This window comes from Dasypus novemcinctus, chromosome 20 (assembly GCF_030445035.2).
Source record: "Dasypus novemcinctus isolate mDasNov1 chromosome 20, mDasNov1.1.hap2, whole genome shotgun sequence".
Lineage (NCBI taxonomy): Eukaryota > Metazoa > Chordata > Mammalia > Cingulata > Dasypodidae > Dasypus > Dasypus novemcinctus.
The window spans coordinates 46,406,727-46,428,465 of record NC_080692.1 but is presented as its reverse complement, the minus strand read 5'-3'; the positions used below and the strand labels follow the sequence as shown (position 1 = coordinate 46,428,465).

The window sequence follows — 21,739 nt, the reverse complement described above, 5'->3', positions numbered from 1 at the left end:
TCTTTCCTCTGTGTTTCTTGCTGCACCAGCTCTCTGCGTCAGCCGGCACTCCCGCACGGGGCGGCATTCCCACGCAGGGCTGCACTCCTGTGTGGGGCGGCATTCCCACACGGGCTGGCACTCCACGTGGGCCAGCTCGCTGCGCGGGCCAGCTTGCCCTCACCAGGAGGCCCTGGGCATCGAACCCTGGACCTCCTATAGAGTAGACAGGAGCCCAATTGTTTGAGCCACATCCGCTTCCCAGTCTGTTTTATTTTAGCCTAGCCCATCAGCAACTCAGGCTCTTCCTTGCTTTCTGCCTCACCATCCTCGATAGATGGGCTCGTTGCTCATGGTTGCTGGATGGCTGTCGGCAGCTCTCTGCATGAAGTCCATAAACAATGTTCAAGGCAAGAAGAGAAGAGGGTGGCCCCAGCAAGTTCTCCTTACCTGATTATTTTTCCCCAATTAGAAGGTAAGGTTCTTTCTGGAAGCCCCTCAGCAGACGGCCCCTGAGGTCTCATCAGCCCAACTCTAACCCACGTTCATTTCTAGCCCAAGAGAGTGTAGGAAATCAAGTATATGGCAAAGCAAACTGAGATTGCCACTGCTGCTTTAGATCAATTATCGTTCATCTCCCAGGACCGGGCATATTTTCCCCTCCCACCCCAGGAAAAAAAAAATCAGGGCTCTATTAGAAGGAAAAAGGTCTTTGAGTAGATAATTAATTGTGTCGGCCAAAGCATAGATGATTTTTTGTTTAAGGAGGTACTGGGGATTGAACCTAGGATCTTGTATGTGGGAAGCAGGCGCTCGACCACTTGAGCTGCATCTGCTCCCCGAGTAGATGAATTTTAAATGAAATGAATAGAATGAAAATTGAGGACTGAACCTGGAGCCCTGAGGGTTGATGATATCTGAAGACACGGAAGAGGTAGAAGAGGCGGTGAAAGGGGCTGAGAAGGCCTAGTCTGAAGGGGAAATGCGATGCTAATACCCTGTCTTCATGGAATGTGCCTGGAGAAGGGTGGCTGAGACTCATACACTGATTTTAGAAACAGCTCGAATGCTGTTTCTCGACTGGGCCCTGCTGGCACGGGGGCTGGAGACTGCTGCGGGGCCACCTGTGCATTGCAGGAGGGTTAGCAGCCCTCCTGGCCTCTGCGCACGATTTACCTGTGCAACCTCCCTGCACAGGTGTGACAACCGAAAATGTCTCCAGATGTTGCAAACGTCCTCAGGGGGACAAAATCACCACCACCGTCACCACCCCATCTGTAGCAAGGGTTTGCTTCAGGAAAGGCTGCGGAGGGGCAATCGTACCTGAAAGGGATCTTGAAGATTGGGTGTCCTTTAGGCAAACAAAGTCGGAGGAGGGGCAATCCCAAGCAGCACTGTGCCAAAGCGCAGGTGGCAGCGTCCCGTCTGCTCAGGTGGGGACTCCGGCCTGGCTCTCGTGAGTCACGTGCTTCTGAGCAGGGGGCGACAGTCTAATCGGAGCCGACACCTGGGAAGATTGGTCAGCGTTGCGTTTTGGATGGATGGGCGCAAGAGAAATCGAGGGCAGAGAGCACAGTAATCCAGGGAAAGTAGAATGAACCATCGAATGTGGCCGTGAGAGGGGCAACAGACAAGGGGGGAGCTATGGGGGATTTTTTAATCTAAGATATGAATACTTTAATGTAAAATGCTTGGCATTGAAAATTGGCAATGCTTCATTTAAATCAAAACTCAATTTAAGAGAAGGTGGTTGGTCCCAAGAGTGGTACAGTATTTGACTCCTTCTGTACAATGCCAGGCCCATGCAATAGAATAGCTGCATGGTTAGCTATCATTTCCTCCATTGCACTTCTGAACCCTAAGGGGGAAGGAGGGTGCTCAGACAGACCCCCCAAAAACACAGCCCAAATAAACTGCACAGAGCGATTCCTAATAGTTACAAACCCATTTTGGCAAAGCTGCCCAATTAAACAGCTGAAGAATGACTGCAGATAATAGTTCCAGAGCTAAGAGGTCTTGTTTTTTACTGGTAAAAGTTCTGTCTTAGGTGAGAAGCCACAGTTTAAGAATGAATGTTCTGAAAGTAATTATTACCATGAGAGACTTCATGTAGGTAGAATTGGGAAATGTTGGTGATGATTGGGTTTGGCAGGCACCTGTCTTTTTCTCCTGCTTACAGGCTATTCATGAAGACACGAACTATATTAAAGTTTGGGCCCTGGATGATTGAGAGGGTGGTGGTGTCATCAGCAGAGAGAAGGAAGACAGCAGGGCAAATAGGCTGAGGAGAGAAGATGACGTGTTTGGAGTTGGACTAATTGGGTTTGAGATAAGGGTGATGAACCAGGCATGGGTCTTTGGAAACAAAGCTCTGGAGGTCAGGAAAGAGATTAGAATTAGAGGGGTAGTTTTGGAGGTGGCAGTTGAGATCATCTAAAGACAGAACATAAAGAGGAGATCCAAGGTTTCAGATACGGGTGGGATGACGACCTTGCCTGTATTTGGAGGGCATGAGAAGAAAGAGTGTGATCACAAATACGAGAAAAGGACTTGTCTGAGAGACTGGAGAAGACCCAGCTTAGTGCAGAATCATGGAAGGGAGGACAGAGTTTTGGGGAGAAGGTGGTCTGCTTGGTGTTTAGGGACTTGAAAGCTTTATAAACCACCTCTTAGCAGAAGATGTACAACATCCTTTCAGGAGAGACGTGTACTAATTATTTTCAGAGTTAGAAATCTTGGAATCCTTTAACAATAATTGTTTTTCGCAGCAAATTCTGTCCTCATTCTTCATTTACACTTAGTAGAAAATGAATCGCTGCTACTTATTCCAAGGGGGCTGGTACGGAGAGTATGCGTAAGAGGTGAGGCATGAGTGGGGCCTCCAGGTGGGCGTCCAGTGCTGTGCGCTGCACATTGATGACCTCATTTCTCTTTTATAACACACCTGTAAAGCAGGTACTCCTTTTCTTATCTTAATGATTTAAAAAGCAACACAAACTGAGTTTCAGAAAGAATAAATTGCCCGTGAAAAGATGTACTTTATGAATTAGTGAAATTGGAGATTCAAGTTTGGGTCTGTTCTGTCCCCTCCTCCAGTGCCGCACCTGTGTTTGAAGGTCATTTATTAAATAGCCCCTCAGACTTCTCTTTCCTTCATTTGGAGATTGCTATGGCATCGAGTTTGAGTCTGTTTGCTCTTCAAGGGAGCTAAGTAAGGAATCAAACAAAGAGGAAAGTAGGACAGAGTTGTAAAAGCACTAGTCTTTCCCCCCTCTTGAGCAGAGATATTTCACTCAAAATGTATTGAGCTACTTAGGAAGGGTTGAATGTGGGAGTGACAACCTCCACCTGGTTCACCAAGAAGTCCTTGAGCAAGCACCCCTCCCTCTCTGGATGCCACCACCCCTTCGCACAGAGTTCATCCAATTTTGTATCCCCCCACTTTTAATTTTTTAATTTTTATTTGTCTTTTTTTAAAAAAGATACATAGATCACAAAAAATGTTACATTAAAAAATATAAATTCCCCCACATTTGATGGGATGGTTGACTCTCTGATACAGCAAGTCTAATTTACATGGGGACTAAGTTCTAGAGTGTGCACAGCAAAGCTAACAATAAATTCATTGGGTCCAAATTATCCTGGAAAATCTCTTAAATATCCCACGAAGTAAGTTGTTACAACCCAACTCCTGAAGGGCATGAGTTGGTGAAGCTGCGAGACAAAGAACATGCCTGGCATTTAGTCAGGCACAAGCTTAGGGACAGGAGACTGATGGTGGCCGGTCAAAGAATGAGTGATAGTGCCCCACAAAGAGATGAGACAATGAGGGGTGATATATAAGGGGTCTCAGAACAAGGACATTCTATCAGGTTTGAGAACAGAGTTCCTGCCGGGGTCACAGGAAGCATGCTGTGATGTGAAGGGTGTGGTGATGTCTTCCCTGCTGGTAAGGAGGACCTTTACTGCTTTGGGAAGCTGATAGTTTATGACACTATCTATGCATTCTCTTCCCCCTGGGGCGAGTTGTTAACCTTTAACTTACGTCTAGTCATGAAGGCAGCTATGTGCTGAGACTTAGGGGGGCCTGTGTCCCCACAACAGTGTAAGTCACTTTTGAGTACTGAAATTGGGATGTCTGTGTGTGCAGGGGAGGGGTATACACATCTATGAAATGGGTGCTAGTATTATAGGAAATCAATGAGGATAAAATTTTGGATAGTATTTTTCATTATGAGAAATAAAGAGAAGAATGAATTTTTTTTTCTGTGTTTAAAGAGTTAAATTTTGGATGCATCAACTTCTCTCTACTTCCTTCGGGTGGAAACATCATTGTCTTCTGCTAATTTTCCTGCCCCAGGAACTGTTAATAGGTCAAGGCAGCAAAAGCTTGTAAGTTTCCCCTCTGGAGAAGATTTATTAAGTTACAGGAGAGAAATTATGCAGGTAGATGGCATATATTTTCAAAATGACTCTAATAACAGACTTCTGATAAAACAGTGATGACAAAATGGAGTGGGGCTCTATGGGGCTCTGAAGTCAATCTCAAAATTAGTGTTTCTGGGACTGTTAGGAATCCTGTCTCGTCTTCAAGTTCAGTAAAAGACCTTGCCTAAAGGGTAACGATTCCGTGTGCGTCATGTTTGGAGAATTCTAGTCTTTAAAATATTTTTTAACTCTGGCTTCCTTGAAGCAAAGTTCCACTGGCAGAATAACACCCTTGAGCGATGGCAGCCTCCTTCATCTGGAAAAGGCTTTCTGGTTGTTTGGGAGAAAAGCTTTGGAAAGTTTCCATGCAGCAACCTGGGAGATCTCTGGGACCCCCTGTGACACTGGAGGAAAGCAGAGAGCAGGCAGTGTCAGATCCTCCCCACCCTCTTCCGTACAGGTTAATTCCCCAATTAACTCTTTCACTTCACTTCTCCCTTCTCTCAAAGGACGGACAATCTTCCCTTTTATCTTTCTACGTAATTCTCTCTTCCTCTGTTGCTAACACCAAAAGAATCCTTATCTAGCAATATCATTGAATCATGCTCTAAAATTTACCCATTAATTCATTCAGCTCTATCACGCCACCACTTTCTATCCACTTTCCATGCTCTATTTCTCCTCATAAAACTTACCACTTAATACCTGATTTTTTAAAAAGCAATATATTATTGAGCTATAATTCACACATCATACAATTTGTCCATTTAGAGAATAATGCAATGATTTTTCTTGTTGATTTATTTTTAAATTTTATTATCTTTTTTTAAAGGTACATAGATCACACAAAATGTTACACACTAAGTTAAAAGCAATGATTTTTAGTATAGTTTCCAACAAACACCACAGCCTAATTTTAGAATATTTTTATCATCCCCTGAGACACAGACTCTGCAGTCAGTAGCAGTCACTACCCATTTCCCTCCAACTCCCAGCTCTGGACAGCCACCAGGTGACTTTCTGTGTCTATGGATGTTCCTCTTTTGGACATTTCAGATAAATGGAATCCCCTAATCGGTGGTCTTTGTGTCTGGCTCCTTTCATTTATTCAAACTCATCCATGCTGTTGCATGTAACCTTTATTTCTTCTGTTAAACTATATTCCATTGAACAGAATCTGCTTATCCATTCATCAGCTGATGGACATTTTGCCACCTGGGTTATAGCTTATTTTCTGTCTCCTCCCCAGGGAGGTAAGGCCCATTAGCGTAGAAACTTTTCGATGTTTCCTGCACTGGCCCTAGCCTCCAGGACAGGGCCTGGCACCTAGCAGGAACTTTTCGATGTTTCCTGCACTGGCCCTAGCCTCCAGGACAGGGCCTGGCACCTAGCAGGAACTTTTCGATGTTTCCTGCACTGGCCCTAGCCTCCAGGACAGGGCCTGGCACCTAGCAGGAACTTTTCGATGTTTCCTGCACTGGCCCTAGCCTCCAGGACAGGGCCTGGCACCTAGCAGGAGCTCAACAATTTTGTCATACGACAAATCCAATCATTTGCTCGGCCAACATTCGTTGAGGACCCGCACATTTGTGCCGCCCCCTCAGCCAGGCGGCCAGGAATGGGGGGAACTATGACCAAGGATCTGCCCTCAGGACTCTCATCACCTAGGGGCGCAAACAAGTAATTAAAACAAAATTGAGAACATCGATTTTTAAAAAGGGTCTGGACCAGTGCTGTCCCGGGGAGTCAACAAGGGCGTCACAGAGGTTAAGCTGAGACTTACAAAAGCAGACAGCCAGCGGGAGCGGGAGCCGGCACTTCCGCCGCAGGGTGGTCTTGGGCGAGTGGCGGAGCCTGGGACCTGGGGCTGGACGTGCACAAGGAGCAGGGCTGGAGCTTCAGGGCGCCGTGGGGACGGGCCCACAGAGGATGAGCAGAACGTTTATGTGCTTAACCCAAGGATTAAAATGTCCCCCTAGGTATGTAAGCAGCTGGCAAAAAAAAAAAAAAAAAGTTGCCTCTGGGTGGCCTGGGGGATTGGACCAAGGTGTGGGAGAAATGGAGACTAGCAAACAACAGCCACAAAAAAATCGGGGACACGTTCTTTAGTATTCAAAAAATACACTGAAAAACCTGGCTGGGGGTGACGGGGAGCCGCCGTTGCTTCTGAGCAGGGACGTGCGCCGGTCATCGTGCACGCGGGAAAGCGACTTCGAGGATAACGGGAAGTGAGGGGGACCGGAGCCCGGGAGCAGGCAGCCGAGCTGGGACGGACCTGCCCCCGGCCGTGGTCCCCGGTGGGCGCAGCGCCTTCCCCGCGACATCCCCCGCCGCACGCCGCACAGGTGCCCCGCGCCGGGAGGCCCTGGCGCCCGCGCTCCCTTAGCGGGGACGTGCTGGAGACTCCGGCCCCCCCGGCGGTGGGTGGCGAGGCCGGGGGGTGGGCCCGGCTCTGAGGCGTCGCGCCTGGACAGACGCTACCCTCGCTCGCGGGGCGGGCCGGGGGAAGCACAGCCGCTGACTCTTCCTGCGGATGCAGCCCGCCCGGGGCCCCAGGTTTCCGCAGCCAGAGCGGCCCGCAGCCCCGCGCACGTGCGCCCGGTCCCCGGCCCGGGCCCCGCGCAGCCGTGCGCCCCCGTCCCCGGCCCGGCCCCGCGCGCAGCCGTGCGCCCCCGTCCCCGGCCCGGCCCCGCGCGCAGCCGTGCGCCCCCGTCCCCGGCCCGGCCCCGCGCGCAGTCGTGCGCCCCGGTCCCGGCTCCCGACCCCGCCCCAAACCCCTTCCCCGCCCCAGCCCCGCGCGCAGCCGTGCGCCCCGGTCCCGGCTCCCGCCCCGCGCACGTGCACTCGGTCCTCGGCGCGGCCCCGCGCGCAGCCGTGCGCCCTGGTCCCGGCTCTAGACCCCGCCCCAACCCCGGTCCCCGCCCCGGCCGGGCCCCGCGCGCAGCCGAGCGCGCTGCGGGAGGCGGCTCCGCGTCCCACCCCGGCCGGCGCCAGGCACCCATCCGACTCGCCCTGCCGCTCGGCGCCAGCGCACCTCGTGGGCCCGGGAACCATGCGGGTAAGCGCGTGGGGTCGTGTGCGTGCGACACACCCCAGGGGAAGGCGAGGCCGCTGGCGGGGAGGGAGGCGCGCGGGGGGCTGCACGCGGCGGGCGGGCCGGACCCCGTCCCCCCCGGGCGCCCTCCCGCCCTGTGCGGTCCCCACGCCCTGCCCCGCGGGCTGTGGCGCCCCGGGCTTGCTCGCGGCGGCACTCGGGAGGTTTTTGGGGGCCGGGAAGCTCGGGGATGCGAGGACGGGGGCGTTTGGGGAGTCTGGGAGCAGCTGGCGTGGCCCTGGCGGTCGGCGGGGTCGGCGGGGCGTGTGCGGCGCAGGCGGCGGGGCGCGCGCGAGGGGACGGGCCGCTGCGGTCCTGCGAGGGGCAGATGGCTCGGCTCGGTTTCCCGCGGAGTCCCGCGGCGTGTGAGCCTGAGGGCGGTCATTTGTGGGCTGTGAGCCCCGGGTGGCCGTCGTTCTTGTGCCCATCGAGGATAGGCAGCCTTGCTGCCCGCTGCTCCGAAGTTAGCGCGTCATTTACCCGAGTGTCGCCCAGAGCTCCACGGGCAGCGCTGAGGCCGGCCCCACGGGGCGCCCCCAGACCTTAAAATCTGAAGAACAGCTTCTCCAGAGGACAGGGCAGGAGCAGTGTCCTGCCATCTCATCTTGGAATTAAGCGACCCCAGTAACGCAGGCTGAGCTCTTGGAAGACAGAAAGGCAAGTCTCCGAGCTTTAAAGAAGGGAGAAGAAGCGGGCTTCTCAGCTGAGCTTGTCCACAGCCCTTCCCAGACCACACGTTCATTTAGAAGAAATAGTATGTATAAGGTGTCTTCCACCCAACGAGATCTTCCGCTACACTTGAGCAGTAACTGAGTGGAAAGACTTGTTTTACGTTAAAAAGAAATTATGTAAATGCACCTCAATGAAAAATTTAACAGTCCCTTTCTAATATAGTTACATATTCTATTTCTGGCTTGTTCATTCTTTTCTTATTTCAGCTGAAAAAGACACTTGATTGAATATAGCTTTAGTGAGTAAAAGGAGACAATTAGTGAGTTTAAGTGGTCTTTCCCAGCTCTTTCCTGTCCCTCGTGGAGTTTTGGGTGATTATGCATTTTTCTAACTTTGTGAGTGCTTTAACAACAAAAAAGGGACCTTTTACAAGGTACGTTTACAATGTAGGAGAGTTCAAGTACTCTCGTTACAGTTTTCTGATATTTTTACCAGGACTAGGAAAGAAATGATTCTATTCTAGATATCATTTAAGGACTACAATTGTATTCTTTTAACTTTGTTTTATTCTTTCAAAACCTTTCTATTTACCTTTCACATATGTGTTGCTAGCAACATCTTTATTTATTTCCTTTTTTTTTAAGGAGGTACCAGGGATTGAACCCGGGACCCTGTACATGGGGGCAGGCACTCAATCACTAAGCTACATCCACGTCCCTGTATTTATTTTTAAAAAGGCTTATTTATGGCACCATGATAGGCTCTGTCCTCAGCAAATAGGTCAGACATGGACTTGCCTAGGAGCTTAGATTTTAAGATGCACTCATACAGAATGGGCAACTGAATTATAAAAACTCATATACACTGAATGGCATGTGTATAAAAATGGTAAGTGCACGTTTGATTTAATTGACAGAGGTGGAGATTTAAGACGCTTCAGAGGGGCACAGAGACTAGGGAAGTGAGTCTTAGTGAGGTCTGGCTGAATGAAGGAAGGGTGCGGGCTTGGCTAGCAGGAATGGGGGAGAGCGGCTTGCGCATGTGCCCGGGGTGGGAAGGGAGGGCTGGCCTGCCAGACCAGACTCAGCAGGAGGCCCTCGGGGGGCCCAGATGCAATGCCAGTTCAGCAGGCCTCGCCTGAGGGCACCCCTGGACACTGGCCATGAGGAAAAAGGAGAGAGGGGAAGGGATGAGCGTTTAATGATTTCATCTAGTGAGTTTCCAGGATGAGTCAACGCCGTTTGATTTTAGAACTACTGAGACAGAGAGGAAGGAGAGTTCAGAAAAATTTCCATTGGTAGGCCAGAGTTTCTCTTGCCTGTCAGTTCCCGGAATCAGAAGGTCTAATCATAATGAAATAGTTGAAAACCCTGTGCAAGGAAGTTGGAAATAGCCATTTAACCATAACTGAGGTTTGTACTAAATATTAAAACCACATCATGGCTTCCTTCAGTAGTGGTGTAACTCCCAATGACTGCATAATTTTGGGTGTGCACCCTCAGTTTATGCCATGCCTTTTATTTTCTTATTTCTGAAATCAAGAAATAAAACAAGGGAAGGGACCAGCTGGAAAGCTGATAAATGCTGTTAAATGAACTGAGAGGTATGGGCTTATCAGTAAGTTATTTCTGTGTACCAATGAAGGATATTTTCTTTTCTTTTATACCTTTTTATTTTTGAAGGAGGTACCGGGGGTTGAACCCAGGACCTCATGCGTGGGAAGCCGGTGCTCAACCAGTGAGCTACATCTGCTCCCCATTTTCTGTGGTCATCTCGACTGTTTAGATTAGCTATGTCTTTTGGAGTGTCCCTCCTTCTTTGAATGGGCTCTTCTCAGTGGGTATAGAGAGATGGAAAAGAAGAACTTTCTTTCCCATTAATAGCTTGGTAGCCACAATTGCTTTAAATAACAGAGGCACTTCTATGGAAACCCGGTACAATGTTTAGCCTTATGTCCAAGGGGGTTTGGTTACCATATTGGAGAGTGAGAATCTGGGACCTTCCAAGATAGACATCCTGGACTTCCTGTATGATCGTCTCATTTTTAAGAGCACGGGAGGAAACTGTGGCTGCTCATTTGACAGTAATGAATGTGGATGGTCTTTGTGTTGTAACTTTACCCTCTGAACAGCTGCCCACATGCTCCAAACACTGGGCGTGACGTCTGGTGGCATCCCTCCTGGGAGGCTGCCGGAGCCTCTGCGGTTGACTTGCCTTTCCAGCCAGTGCCCGTTCAGCTCAGGCTGCTGACACTGGATTCTGTAAAACGCAGCTGAGACACGTGTGTGAGGTGCAACTCTCAAATTAAGCATTTGGGATGCTCTGATTCAGAAACGTAACTTCCTTTTCACCATAAGACCTAGTCTGCGATTCACAATATCAACGGTGAAGGCAAAGCCAAAGCAGAATCAGTCTTTTCATAGTGGATTAAGAGCCAATTGCACCGACGCTTCTAATTAGTTCTCTCAAATCCTAAAAGTGGACTTATGATAGTACTCTTAACACAGAGTACTTACATACCTTAAAATCAATTTAGAAACTAGATCACCTTACCAGTACAACTTAGCATTGTCATATCAACCTTACGGAAAAGCAACTTTTTTTTTTTAAAGGAGGTACCAGGGATTGAACCCAGGACCTGGTACATGGGAAGCAGGCGCTCCACCACTGAGCTACAGCTGCTCCCTGTGAAAAAGCAGTTTTATAAAACATTTTTCTTATGTTCACTAAATAGGAGAAAAAAAATCCTAAAGGAAGAGTTAGTCATGCTCCACAATGACAGGAAAAGGGCCAAGAAGGGATGGAAAAGGAAAAAGAAGGAACAAGAAGTAAAAGCAGAGGAAATTATAACGAACGATCATCTGAAGTGGCACTGAAAATCCCATGGCTCTTAGTAACTGAAAATTTTGAAATACTTGTAAAATTCATCTAGTCCCATTAAAAAGACTGCTACTTTTAGTCTAAAAAGAAACTTCATTTGTTCTCTATTTTGATGGGTAGACCTGATTGTTAGATGTTGGAGTGAGACAACTGGGATGCAGAGACCAGCGATTGCAGGCAAGGATTTATTGGAAGCTCTCCCAGCGGAGGGGGGCTGAAGAACAGACTTCAGCCAGCATGGCAGGGGTCTGAAGAGAAACTTCAGCTGCCCCGGCAGAGGCAGTCGTGAATTTACACTGTCCGTCTACAGGCGGGAACCTGCTTAGCCAGTGGGAGGGCATCTCTGGGCTTAGTAAGACCCGAGGGCCTACAGGGATGGCTAGGGGGTGCGGGGCTAGGGGCAGTGAGTTCTAGGGGCGCAGTGGGGGATTGGTGGGGTCCTGTGGCTTCTTTGTTCTTGCGAGGAAATGAGCTGTATCAGGACACGTAGGCTCTAGATAGGGGCTGTTCGGTGTCATGGGACGTGGCTCCTTCTGAGTGAACGGCTGGTCGCACTTCCACAATGGGCAGCTTAACAAGAAACTTGCAAGTCGCGGCTGTCGTGGGGGCTAGGGAGGGGGCCTCGACCTGTCACTGGTCAATTGCATTTACAGTTTATCCCTTAGTGTGAAAAATGTTTTGCTCTATGGGCCGTAGCTGGTTATCTGTTTTTGGAAGCCCTGGGAAGATCTAGGATGAGGAAGTTCAAATGCTGCCTGACTCCTTACAAGTCTAGATGGAAGAAGGAGCAGCTGTGGGGGACTGACAGAGGTGCCGGCACAGTTGGCACGTCCTGGCATGAAGCCAGCGGAGATGTGTGCAGGACCATCACTCAGCAGGGTTAGCATCCCACCGCTATGTTGGAGGGGGATTTTGCCAAGCACCTTTCATTTCATTTTAGCTGATTCAAATGCAAAGTTGTGTTGTTTTGATTTTAGTAGCAGCTGTGCGGTCAGGAACCTGAAATCATAATAACTGTTCCTTTGAACTTGGAAGATAAAAGGTAGTTAAAACGGAGCTGTGAGGGTGAAGCATAATCCCGAGGTTTCCGGGGTTAGTGAATGTTGTGTAGACTTGCAGAGTTACGCTGGGGTTTATAGAAGAAGCACATCCAAGCTTGAGGGGGCCTTCTTTGCTTATCTCAGATGATAATACACGACACTTTAAAAATGCCATATAAATGATATAACGAATTGTAACCTCAAAACATTCTGATGAGAAAGTCATGGCCTCTGGTAAACCCATTTTAGGGACAAGGAAAATGAAGATCAGAAACCCTTCTAGACTTGCTTCAAATCATGAACAGGGAGAGCACAATGAGAAAGCAGACACCAAGTCCAGCCTTCTTTACTTCTTTCTTATTCTTTAATCTCGCACCTTCACCCAGGTCCCCCATCCTGGGCCTTCTACCTTCCAGTATCTGTGCGTTATCTCTTGTAAAATTGCTAGTACTGGTTTATGCTCTCATTACCTCTTGCTTGAATCATTCCAAAAGTCTCCAAACTAGTCCCAACCTTAATTTTCCCAGAGCATTGTTTTTGTTGCTCACCTGCGCAGAACAAGTCTATGGCTTCCTCATTGTCTGTTGAATTTAGTTTAGCACATGGACTCCAATCACGTGAACTTGAACATGCCTTGAACTCCAGTCCATTGGATTAGACTCCTTGGGACCCACTCCTCTAACCATAGTGGAGAATTTGCTTTTCCTTAAACTAAATCCTCATCTTTTCATTTATGGGGTCTAGTTCTCTCTTTCTCTTCCCTGCACCCACCACCACCTGGCTCTCTCCCCAGCATTCCTGAGAATGGTAATTATGTATTACAGTGAGCGGATCAGGGGTGGGAGATGGGAAGGTGGGAGGGGTCACGCTTGGAAATTAGGAAATAAGCGAAATGCTCACAACTGCAGGCTCCTTGCACTGGCACGAACCTTGCACTGGCTTTGGGATTTTACAGATGTGAGTTGAGTCAAATCAAGCGCCTCTTTCTAGACTTCCCAGATCCAGAGCCATCGATTCTGTTTTTCACTTCTCTATTTTCGAACAGTAGATATATTTCCCCACATTAGATTTCTTTGGAGTCAAGGCTTTCATTGGCTCCCAAAAGATAGAGGATTATGAAGAACACAGAGCATGGTCAAGTATTCATGTGTCTTCATGCCTATTGGCAAACTCATCTTCTATAGCTGCTATTTTTTCTAATTGATTTCTTTTTTGCCGAATGTCTCTGGTGAAGCTATATGTAGATTGTAAATAGACTGTAAGTGCAAATAGATTGTAAACATTTCAAGGTTTATTCATACAAAAAAAAGTTACAGAGCAATATGAGCTGAAAACCACAAAAGTGTTGACAAATAAACTCAGCAATGGTGCTCTGTTAAATTGCTACTGTTTTTAGATTAAATCAGTTTGCAAGCCCTGCCGCATCCTAAGAAACTGACACTATAGAACAAAGTCGTGTGTCCGGGAAGTAACCAATTCCAATGCTGCTTAACGTGTTTTTCTCTCTTACAAACAATGTAGTTTTTTAGCAAACTAATGAATGCATACACAGCAAAAACAAATCCAACAAAAGAGGCACTTAGTGGCTGTGTTCATTGAATCCTCGAATTTTGAAAGAAAAAATCTATTAGGTCATTTTGTGTATTTACTTTTGCCAAAGAAGGATTGTTCTTTTGAGTTTTCTTTTTCTAGCTTTTAGTTCTATTCTAGACCCCTATAAATGAACACCTTCAAGAAACAGGACTTCAATTCTCTGGACAAATTCTGCCATATATTAATACTTTATTTACTGTTTGAAAGTTTCCTGATAATTAATATATTCTTTTCTTTGGATATATAAACATCAACTATTTATACTTGGCTATGCTGATATTTGTTACGAGTCTTTATGCCTATTTTTTAAATTACTACTTTAAAAAATCTTTTGAGTTGAAATTCATGTAACATAAAATTAACCATTTTAAAGGGAGCGATTCAGTGGGATTTAGTATATTCACAACGTTGTGCAACCACCACCTCTATCTAGTTCTAAAACATTTCCATTACTCCAGAATAAAACTGCCCATTTGGCAGTTTCTCCCGTTTACCCCTCACCAAGACTCTGGCAACTGTCAATCTCCAATTCTGTCATTATGGGTTTGCCTAGGATTGGCATTTCATCTCAATGGAATTGTACACTGTGTGTTTTACTCCTTTTACTTAGTAAAATGTTTTCAAGGTTCATTTCTGTTGTAGCATGCATCAATACTTCATTTGTTTCTACAGCTGAATAATATTCCATTGTATGCCTATACCACATGTTGTTTATCCATTCATCTGTCAATGGACATGGCTTGTTTCCACCTTTTGCTTATTGCAAATAGTGCTGCTCTCAAAACACTTGTTTGAGTCCCTGTTCTTAATTCTTTTGGGTATATGCCCAGGAGTGGAATTGTTGGGTCATAACGTAATTTTATATGTTTTAACTTTCTGAGGCCCCACCAAACTTTTTTTGCACAGCAGCCACACCATTTTACATTCCCATCAGCAGTGATTTCTTCACATCCTTACCAACACTTGTTATTTTGTTTTTGTTTTAAATTATAGCCATCCTAGTAGATATAAAGTGGTTTCTCATTGTGGTTTTGACTTCCATTTTCCCAGTGACTAATGATGTTGAGCATCTTTTCATGTCCTTGTTGGAGAAATGTCTATTCAAGTCATTTGCCCATTTAAAAAATCACATTGTCTTTTTGTTGTTGAATTGTAAGAGTTCTTTATTCTGCACGCTAGACCACTATCAGATATAAGATATGCAGATAGTCTCTCCCATTCTGTAGGTTGTCTTTTCACTTCCTTGATAATGTCCTTTGCACAAAAGTTTTCATGTTGGTGAAGTCCATTGTATCTGTTTTTCCTTTTGTTGTTCATGCTTTTGGTATTAAGTATAAAAATCCATTGCCAAATCTAAAGTCATGAGCATTTACCCTGTTTTCTTCTAAGAGATGTGTGGTTTTAGCTTATATATTCAGATCATTAATCCATTTTGAGTTCAGTTTTTTATGTGGTGTGAAGTAGAGTTTCCAACTCTATTCATTTGCATGTGGATATCCAATTGTCCTGGCACCATTTGTTGAAGATGCCTGCTTTTCATTCAGTAACATTAGAGCAAAATATTTTATTAGTGATGTTAGTAATTCAGTGAATATACAGATTAATAATTTAATGCATGCCTTTTACACTAATGCTGCATCTGCAGGTTAACAAAGCTCCTTCCCACCTCCTGACCAAACTGTTTTTAGAACATGCTTAGGTTGGTATGAAAGGCACTTGATAATTAAAGGACAAAGCTTGGAAGCTGGGAATGAGGAATCATTTATAAACACATGAACTTCACTACAAGGTATGAGATAGATTTGATGATTCAGCATCATTGTTAACATTTAGTTTAATTAGAAGTGTTTTGTATTTACTTTCACATATGTGAAACGACGTGTGACCAAGATTGTTCATTGCAGCATTGTTTGTAACAACAAAAGATTGGAAGCCACCCAGTCATCAGCTGTAAGAAGGAACAAGTGTTCCTTTTTCTTTGTGTGTAGATAGGAGGAAAATCTCCATGAGCCTTTTCACTATATACCTTTATGTTTTGTTTGATATTAACCCATACAGATTTTTAATATTAAAAATATTGAAATTAAAGAAATAGAGAGAAGCAGACGTAGTTCAACTGATAGAGCATCCATCTACCATATGGAAGGTCCAGGGTTCGATCCCCAGGGCCTCCTTGACCCGTGTGGAGCTGGCCCATGCGCAGTGCTGATGCGCGCAAGGAGTGCCCTGCCACGCAGGGGCGTCCCCGTGTAGGGGAGCCCCACGCGTAAGGAGTGCACCCCACAAGGACAGCCGCCCTGCTTGAAAGAGCGCAGCCCACCCAGGATTGCACCGCACACACGGAGAGCTGAGGCAGCAAGATGACGCAACAACAACAGCAAGAAGAGATGCAGTTTCCCAGTGCTGCCGGATAATGCGAGCGGAAGCAGAACAACACAGTGAACAGATAGAGAGCAGACAAGGCCGGGAAGGGGAGAGAAATAAATAAATAAATCTTAAAAAAAAAAAAGAAATAGAAATACCCTATAGTGAAATTCCCTTGATGCTAAAGCCATTAATATGAAAAATCTGAACTGCTGAGAAACGCAGCACAATTTGATTAAGACCAAGGATATGACTTGATGGAATTTCCAAACTGCTCTATTTAAACATAGCTAACTGAGAATTACCTATTGAGAAATCAGGTTCAGTGTCATGTGATGTGTATCCCAAACTTTGCAATAACTATTATACCAAGAGTATAATAAACTCTTCTTCAAACTTATGATTTATGTAGTACAGTAATAGCAAACATTGGCTTTTGGCTGGTCTGGGTTTCATTTAATTAGACACTGACATAACTGTTACTGAGGCTTTATGCTCGGTGGAAGGCAAACAGAAGTAACGCAGGCCTTCTTCTCTCTCCCCAGAAACGGGGAGAGACCCAGGAAGCCAGTCGGTAAAGCACAGAGGGGCCTCCGAGGGCCGCCTGCGAGCGGCGGGCGTGCAGGAGGCCGTGCTCAGGGGAGCCAGGAGCACCGCCGCGAGGTGCTGTGTGAGGACGTCCGAGGAGCACGGACCTTTGTCTGCCGGGGCTGCAGACCTCATTGCCACTCAGCGGTGGTGGTGTGGGGCGGCCCAGGGCTGCAAGTGGACAGCCGTGCAGGGGCACTCTCCACAGGGCCCGCCTGCAGGGGGACGGGCAGGGGCACTCTCCACAGGACCCGCCTGCAGGGGGACAGGGGCAGGGGCACTCTCCACAGGGCCCGCCTGCAGGGGGACGGGCAGGGGCACTCTCCAAAGGGCCAGGCCTGCAGGGGGACGGGCAGGGGCACTCTCCACAGGGCCAGGCCTGCAGGGGGACGGGGGCAGGGGCGCTCTCCACAGGACCCGCCTGCAGGTGGACAGGGGCAGGGGCACTGTCCACAGGACCTGCTTCCTCTCGTGCCTGCGTGGCTCAGGCGGTGGCGGCCTGTGGTTTGCGGCCTCGCTCAGCCCCCGCCTTGGTCACATGTGTCTCCATCCGTGTCCACACTTCGTCGTCTTCTCAGGACGCCAGGCGCGTTAGAGCGGGTCCCCCTCCTATGGTTGACCTGGTTCTACCTTGCCTCACTGCGTCTGTAAGGACCCTGTTTTCACAGGAGGCCACATTCGGTGGCCCTGGGATGAGGACATCAGCGTCCCCAAGGAGCGCACTACTCAGTCCATAGCAGACGACCAGATGAAGAGGAAGGAGGGGGCCAGGTGCACACAGGGTCCCTAAACCCCGCCTTCCGGACCAGACTCAGCTGCTCGTCCCCTGACTGTGCGAGACCGTGGTCAAAAGCCCGCCTGGCCCCCTTCCCAAGACAAGGAACCCCAGAGGCCAGCAGCCTCCAGGGCTCCGGGCTCAAGGCGCTGGCCGCGGGGCGTCCGCGGCCCTCCTCCTCCTTGCAGTGTTTTGTCACCCCACCTGTCACTCGCTCTCCCTGGAGGCGCTGTGCTTTCCCTCTCTCTCTTTTTTTTAAATATTTATTTTTATTTATTTCTCTCCCCTTCCCTGCCCCACCTGGTTGTCTGCTCTCTGTATCCATTCGCTGTGTGTTCTTCTGTGTCCGCTTCTGTTGTCAGCGGCACGGGAATCTGTGTTTCTCTTTGTTGCGTCATCTCGTTGTGTCAGCTCTCCGTGTGTGCGGCTCCATTCCTGGCAGGCTGCACTTTCTTTGGCGCTGGGCGGCTCTCCTTACTGGGCGCACTCCTTGCGCATGGGGCTCCCCTACGCGGGGGACACCCCTGCGTGGCAGGGCACTCCTTGCGTGCATCAGCACTGTGCATTGGCCAGCTCCACACAGGTCAAGGAGGCCCGGCGCTTGAACCACGGGCCTCCCATGTGGTAGACGGACGCCCTAACCACTGGGCCAAGTCCGCTTCCCTGCTTTCTCTCTTGACTCGTCCTCTCCAGTACCTCCCACCCAGAGCTGACCATAGCACCGCTTGAAACTCAGGGTGAGCACACTTCCCTGCACCTTCCCCCTTCCCTAAGTTTTTCCTGCTGTTCCTGGCCTCGGACGTACTTCCCTGCCAGCCTCTGAAGTGGCGGCTGCGTTCTTTCCACCCCCTGCTCCCCGGGCTGGAGGAGAGATGTGCAGTTGCCCCAGCAGAGTGTTCCAGACCTTTACAAACCCCTCTCCGCTGCGCGCACCGCCACTCAGTGTCATCAAAAGATGTTCTGGCCGCTCTGCTGCCTTTATTCACGGAAGGCTCCAGCACTCAGCACCCGTCTTCTCTTCCACCCTCAGTGCTGTTTCCAGTGTTATTTCAAGGGGCTCGGGGCTGGTCCATTCCCTTCCTGGCATCTCGGTCCCGTTGGTCTCTCATCTCCATTAACTTCCTTACGTTCCTCATTTGCCTCCCACACCTATGGCCAGGCCCTTTTTCATCACTCTGAAGTGCACCATGTCCTGTCATTTATTTTTGGTCCAAGCAAGGTATATCTTAACAACTGTACAATTCTCTCTCTCTCTCTTTTTTTTTTTTTTTGAGGTGCTGGGACCAGGATTGAACCTGGGACTTGATATGCAGGAGGCTGGTGCTCAACCCCTGAGTCACGTGGGTTCCCCTGAGCTGCCTCTCTTGTCTGTTTGCTTGTGATTTTGCTCATTGTCTGCTTACTGTTTGTTTTCTTCAGGAGGCACCAGGAACCAGACCTGGGACCTCCCATGTGGGAGGCGGACACTCAACAGCTTGACCCACATCTGGGACCCTCTCTCCATTTTAACTACCCTGTGCCCTGTTCAAACCACTATCTTCTCTTGCTTGGGTATACATGTTTGCATTGTTGCTCACCCTCTGTCCTCTGCCCTCAATCTCTTCTCCCAAGAACAGTGATTTTATCAGTCACCTCCTTAAAAAAGCTCCTCATTCCCTTCCTATTGTGCTTTGACTAAAACCCAAAGTCTCCATCATGCCCAACAAGTCCCTGAGGGACCTGGCCCCTCACCTTTGCAGCCTCATCATGCCCCCACTGTTTCCATCTCACCCACCACCCAAACTCTTTTTCTTTGCAGTCTTTGCCCTTGTTGATCTCTCTGGCTGGTAGGTTCTACTCCTCGTCTAGCTGATGGAAGGTGGCTTCCCCAGAAGGACCCTTACGGCCCCCTGTGACCGTTCTTCATGGTACTAACCTAAATGTAGAATTAATTTTGATGTGGTTACTTGTGTGATTAACATCAGACTGTCCCACTAGACCTTGATTTTCTCGAGGGCGGGGAGTTTGGACTTTTTCCGCGGTGTAGCCAGTAGGTAGTTCGATGCTTGCCCTGTAGAAAGCAGTTGGGAAGCATGTTAGGCTGATAATGACCTGCCAAAGATGGTCATGTCCTGGTTCCTGGAACTCGACGTGGTAAGAAGGACTTTGCAGATGTGATTAAGTTATAGATCTTGAGATAGAGAAATATTATCCTGGATTATCCAGGGATTTAGTCACGATAAATCCCAAGAGTCCTTAGAAGAGGAAGGCAGGAGCAGATGTGATGGAAGACACAGAGGTGAAAGGAGAGAGCATGGGAGATCCGAGGATGCTATGCTGCTGACTTTGAAGATGAAGGAGAGGGCATGAGCCACGGAATGCGGGCAGTGTCTCCAGGGGACTCTAGGAGGGACACAGCCCTGCAGTCCAGCTTGGACTTCCGACCTCCAGGACCGTAAGATAACACAGATTTGGGTTCATGGAAATGGGGTGCTGCTGTAAAAAATGCATAAAAAATATGGAAGTGTTTTGAAATTGGGCATTGGGCAGAGGATGAAAGAATCCTGAGGAGCATGGAAGGAAAAGCCTAGGTTGACTTGAAAAGACTCTTGGTGGAAATGTGGACGTTGATGATGCTACTGGGAAGGGCTCAGAAGGGAGTGAGCAGCACAGCAGAGGAAACATCTTGTCTCAGAGAATACCTGAGTCATCAGAAATAGACTGTTCATGGAGATGTGCATGCAAAGAGCACTGCAGGCATGGGTCGGAAGGACGTGAGTACCGTGTTACCGGAAGCTGGAGGAAAAGGGATCACACAACGGCAGAAACCTGATGGGAGTTGTGTTACAGTTCTATGGAAAGCAGAAGTTATAAGTGATGTACTTGGATAGTGAGCCAAAGAGATTTCCAAGCAAAGTAAAACCTGTTTTTTCTTGTGCATATGATAAAATTCTAGAGAAAAGAGTTAAATCAAGGGACTGCTGTTAAGCAGAAGAGAACCAGGACTTCAAAAAAAATTTTTCTTAAAGATTTATTTTCTTTATTTCTCTCCCCTTTCCCCTGTTGTCTGCTCTCTGTGTCCATTTGCTCTGTGTTCTCTGTGTCCGCTTGCATTCTTGTCACGTGGCACTGGGAAACTGGGTCACTTTTTTTGGTTGTTGTTGTGTCACCTTGCTGTGTCAGCTCTCTGTGTGCACAGCGCCACTCCTGGGTGAGCTGCACTTCTTTTGCATGGGGCAGCTCTCCTTGCGGGGCGCACTCCTTGTGCGTGGGGCATCCCTATGTGGGCACGGCATTCCTTGCACATGACAGCACTGCGCATGGGCCAGCTCACCACACGGGCCAGGAGGCCCTGGTATCGAACCCTGGACCCTCCATATAGCAGGTGGACGCGCTATGAGTTGAGCCACAACCACTTCCCCAGGACTTGAAATAGAAATTCTCAGCCTATGTAGATTGAAAAGGTGCCAAATTAGGAGACTGATTGTCAGGAAAGCATGCTCTGGAGAGAAGGCCAAGTGTGAGTTATTTGTGAAATGCGTTAGGAGGCTGTTGCTTTATGCAGGAAAGATGACGGTGGCTTGGGCTAGTGGGGTGGCAGCATGTGTGGAAAAACATAAAGGATGGTTGGTTTTGTTGGGACCTTCAATGTGTCCTTTGAGCCTGTAAGTGGAAGCATTTGGCTCGAATCTTGTAGACCCCTCTTGCCTGGCTGCCTGAACTCTCTGACTGCCTCAACATGTCTGGGAGCCTTGTCCTCTTGTCCACTCTGGAGCAGATCATCTCCTTCTGCATGTCTGCTCTCCAGCTTCCTCCTGGAGAGCACCCGGAGAGGAGCGGTCTCCAGCCTCTCGCTCCTTCCCCACCACTCGGTCCTGTTGTCTTCTGGATTCCTTCAGGCAAGGCTGGCTCTCCCTGGTGGGACAGTCACCGCAGCACCCAGACTAGAGGGGGACCTCGTGTTCTCCAGTCGCCAGGTGCTGTGTCAGCACTCACAAATATTACCTCGATTAGAGAGAGTCACTACTAATGTCATGGAGGCACAGAGTTACTCAGCGCCTGTGAAAAAGACAGAAGTGCCTTGACCGAGAGATCCTAAAACCCAAAGAACCAGGGCGGCTGGTGCCCGAAGTTAGAACTGAGATGTGGCAAGTGAAATTCTCTCGGTTCATTTCCCTCAGGATGGTTACCTCAGATCGCTGTGATGCATCTACTGAAGAAATATTTAGAGTGCCTGCTGTGCAAGCGTTCAGAGCCTGCCCAAGGTCTGGAGGCTGCGAGAACGAAGTAGGCAAAATCTTTCCTGTGGGCCCTCGTAAACTGGACCCAGACTGAGAGGCGTACCTC

The 21,739-nt window shown here is 48.5% G+C and overlaps 1 protein-coding gene across 2 annotated transcripts in view; it reads left to right on the top strand.

Annotated features, from left to right (window-relative positions):
* The first annotated feature begins 7,245 nt into the window (after positions 1-7,245).
* BCAT1 (branched chain amino acid transaminase 1) overlaps positions 7,246-21,739 on the top strand; it is a 96,679-nt gene continuing 82,185 nt past the window's right edge. Inside the window, exon 1 of one of the 2 annotated variants that reach the window (XM_004479929.4) lies at positions 7,246-7,465. In XM_004479929.4, coding sequence (XP_004479986.1) covers positions 7,460-7,465 — 6 coding nt within the window. In that variant the 5' untranslated portion in view covers positions 7,246-7,459. The remainder of the gene's footprint in view (positions 7,466-21,739) is intronic. The other variant, XM_071210215.1, reaches the window with a different exon arrangement.